The 3,729-nt window shown below is 40.6% G+C and overlaps 1 protein-coding gene across 1 annotated transcript in view; it reads right to left on the reverse strand.

The window, feature by feature from the left end:
* Positions 1-2,150: 2,150 nt before the first annotated feature.
* The window catches only part of LOC118326972 (ribonuclease inhibitor-like), a 2,727-nt gene continuing 1,148 nt past the window's right edge, over positions 2,151-3,729 (reverse strand). The window contains exon 4 of the mRNA XM_035660136.1: positions 2,151-2,376. Within this exon, the coding sequence (XP_035516029.1) occupies positions 2,151-2,376 (226 nt within the window). The remainder of the gene's footprint in view (positions 2,377-3,729) is intronic.

Below are 3,729 nucleotides of genomic sequence, written 5' to 3' on the forward strand. Positions count from 1 at the left end.
AATAATTATTTCTATTTTTTGTTAAACTTTTTAAATGTTAAAATTGTTGAAGGTTGACATGGCTTTTCAATGTGTGAGTTAGAAATCAAACTAAAAGGCTAAAACTTGAGACAATAAATTGAGCACAGTGTGAGTGAGCAAGGGCGACGAGTTCAAAGCTCCAGCTCTCAATTCTATCTCTGGTCGTAAACACACATCAACTGATTCCCTTCAAGCATCCAATTGGCACATGCCATCATCATCAGTCAGGGCGCCTTTTTAAGGCTGGCTTTCAGCCTGCCTACCTTTACTTGCTTCCTCTATAAGACGCTTGGCAACCCACCTCCACCCCACCCCGACAATACAGAAACATTCTGCTGGAATGGGAAGTTTTCTTTTGACAAAACGTGTCCTGACAGAGACCGCAGAGATCTAAAAAGCTGGCTGGGTTTCATCTGTCACCAGGCGTTCCTCTTTACTGCAAACAGAAATCTGTTGAGGAATGGCTGAAGAGAAAACAAACACAAGCTACTTTAAAAATTGAGGGTTGTCTTTAATGGAAATGAGCTGCCTGAGAGGTGAGTGCAACACAGCAAGAACATGAAACCATAGCCAACCCATGATAAAACATGTTCATCCTCTTGATATCTGTGCAGAGACGTCCTCCATGTCGAAGCCCGTGGCAGTAAAACTATTTACGTTTATCTTTAGCCAGCAGTTTTAAATATGATTCACATCGCACCGCTCTGGCCCAGGGAGAACATTTAACTATGGTTGCTGGCTTCACTGAACTTCACGTTTTCTGACTATGGAGCTGCCAATAATCAAGCCTGTACTCAGTGGGTGTGTCGCTGAGTGGGGAACCATCTATTTGAAACGTGAATGGGTTTGTGGTGAACTGTGGGCTTCTGGCGGTTTGCGGCTAATGCTTCTCCCGAAAAGGTCACCAGCCTCCCTGGCTACTCGGCTGCTCAGCGAACTACCGGGGACTACCGGAGGAGGACGGCTAACTGAAGTACCCTTCGGTCGGCCCGCACCGACTACTGGGGGCTGGCTAACTATAGCGGCTAACGCTCGGTGGTGCCGTGCCTTGCCTCTAATTCACCTAATCCTCACCTCCAGCGCAAGTAAATAAACTACACTTAATTACAGAACCATTTATCAGTAAAAGAGGCTGAGGAATAACTGAACATCTGGCACACTGAAGCAGGACAGAGGAGCAAAGAGAAGAGGGAGAATGCCATCGCTAACGCTAATGTTAATGAAGTACGTCTCAGTGAAAACTTTGAAAATAGCGAAAAGTCGCTAAAAAAAGGAAGTAACTCTGAGTGTTTAGGTAAAACTAGTCTACGTTTAAATGTTAAGCTGGTAAATAACCGCTGTAACGAACACCAAACAGTGTACACAGATCTGTTGTGTTCTGGAGCTGCTGTAACAAGTGAATTTTCGAAACTTTTTGAAACTTTGTGTCACACACAAAAAAACTAGTCTGGCTGGCTGTTTTTCAGACATGGTGAAAAGAAACACAGACACACCCAAAGGAATTGTACTGTCATGGTTTCTATCCTGTGCTACACCTCTGACTTGTGCTTCAACTGGAGCGAGCCACCTACTGAAGTTGTCGGATGACTCCTCCATTGTCAGCTAGAGATAGTGGACACCTACAAGTTTGTGGGGATGCAGCTTAACAATTAACTGGACCGGAACTGACCCTTTACAGGAAAGGAGAGAGCAGACTGTTCTTTCTGAGGAGGCTCAGGTCCTTCAGTGTGACTCCACAACGCCACAGCACCCAATACCTCCCACCCCCGCTGATTGGCTATTAACACAGCATATGTACAGTTATCCACTACAGTTATCCATATGGACCATATTCAACTTTATTGTACATACTGTATATATATATTTTATATATTCTCTTTTAATATTATATTATATATTATATTATATTTGCTGTTTGCAATACATTTCTCCTGTGCTGCTTTGTCTAACTTGAATTTCTCCTATGCGGGATCAATAAAGGAATATCTTATCTTAATGTGACTGAAACAGCTTTCTAATCTTTGAACCTCTTTGTTTGTATTGTTGTTGATAAACACTTGATTTTATTTGCAAAAAGAATGTGTGTCGTAGTCGTCAATTAATGATCAACACCAGATCCTGGTCTGATATCAGTTAGGAGGTCTGTGGGAAACACTGTGAACTCTGGTTGTCTCTTCATACCTGAGAGTGTCCAGTCTCCAGTGTGGATCCTCCAGTCCAGCAGACAGCAGCTTCACTCCTGAGTCTCCTGGATGATTGTAGCTCAGGTCCAGCTCTCTCAGATGGGAGGGGTTAAATCTCAGAGCTGAGGCCAGAGAAGTACAGCCTTCCTCTGTGATCATACAGCCTGACAGCCTGGAGACACATATACACAGACACACACAGACACACACAAACACACACACACACACACACAATATTTTATTCATTTTCATCTTTTCTTGACTTTTTAATATAAACACATTGATTTAAATTAGCTAAATAAAAATTTTCCCATCAATCCACTGTTTTGAAATATATTGTTACTATACAGTCAAATAACTCGGAACACAAAATCAACAAAGTATTTTGACTGAATACATTAATTTTTGACCACCACAGCAGAACAATAAGATGTAAAATGCAACACTGACTTATTAACATTTTATGAAGCCGATGTTACAAATTTCTTAGCAAACATTTGCTTCCTTCTGTTATAACCTTCTAAAGCTAGCAGAGTGGAGAAGAAGAGTCTGTGGCAATATTAACATCTAGTGGTGGGACTGCAGATCACAACCAACTGAATACCCCTCACCTTTCCAAACATGTAGAAGAAACTATGGTGGCTGTGAAAAATGCAAAGGGCTCTATTTGGAGCCAGTGTTAGGTTTGTTCATTCTGTGCTGCTGTAGAAACAGTTTAGCTAGGCGGACTCCGTACAAGAGGACCCCCTGCCTACATAATTCATACATTCACAGGTAACGAAAACAGAACTATTCTTCCTTTCAGGTGATTATACACTAATGAAAGCATATGCCAATAGATCCCCCTTAATGTTACACACTGGACTTCTAAGATTAATGTCGTTACTTAATGTTCCTTAAAAGTTGGCTGCACTGGGAAGCTAACTGAAACGTTGAATACTGAAAAGTATGATAAAGAGTGCTGAGATTAAAAATGGGCCTAAGTCTTCACCAGCTCTTAAGAAAAAAATCTTGCTCTTAAACTGCTAGATTTTCCACTATGTTTACCAACTAGTCTCTAACTGTGTCTGTTTGCTGCTGGGCAGGTAGTGTACAGTGGGTTGTTGCTGAAAAAGTCTTTGAGTGGTGAGCATGAACTAAAACAGTAAAGCTGTTGTATGTAGAAAAACATAATGAGTAGAAAGACTTCTCAACGGTTCAAGATCTGAGGCAATGAGCAATGTCATGTGATAATTCTCTGTGTGTCTGACTATGAACAACAGCTGAAAATCAAATAAATTATAAATAATTTTTCCCAGAATTTTTAAATCTTATTTTTACTGCAGTGTTTTTAATTATATTATATAATTATCTATACAGTTTAATCCTATTGACAAAAGGTATGTTTTTCAATAATCTTTAATTTGTGAGTAAACATTTAAAGTGTAATATGTGAAATAAAAGTTGAATCCTGACCTGAGAGTCTCCAGTCTACAGTGTGGACTCTTCAGTCCAGCAGAGAGCAGCTTCACTCCTGAATCCTGCA

The sequence above is a fragment of the Morone saxatilis genome, unplaced genomic scaffold, assembly GCF_004916995.1.
Source record: "Morone saxatilis isolate NCDOM2014 unplaced genomic scaffold, NCSU_SB_2.0 Contig17, whole genome shotgun sequence".
Lineage (NCBI taxonomy): Eukaryota > Metazoa > Chordata > Actinopteri > Moronidae > Morone > Morone saxatilis.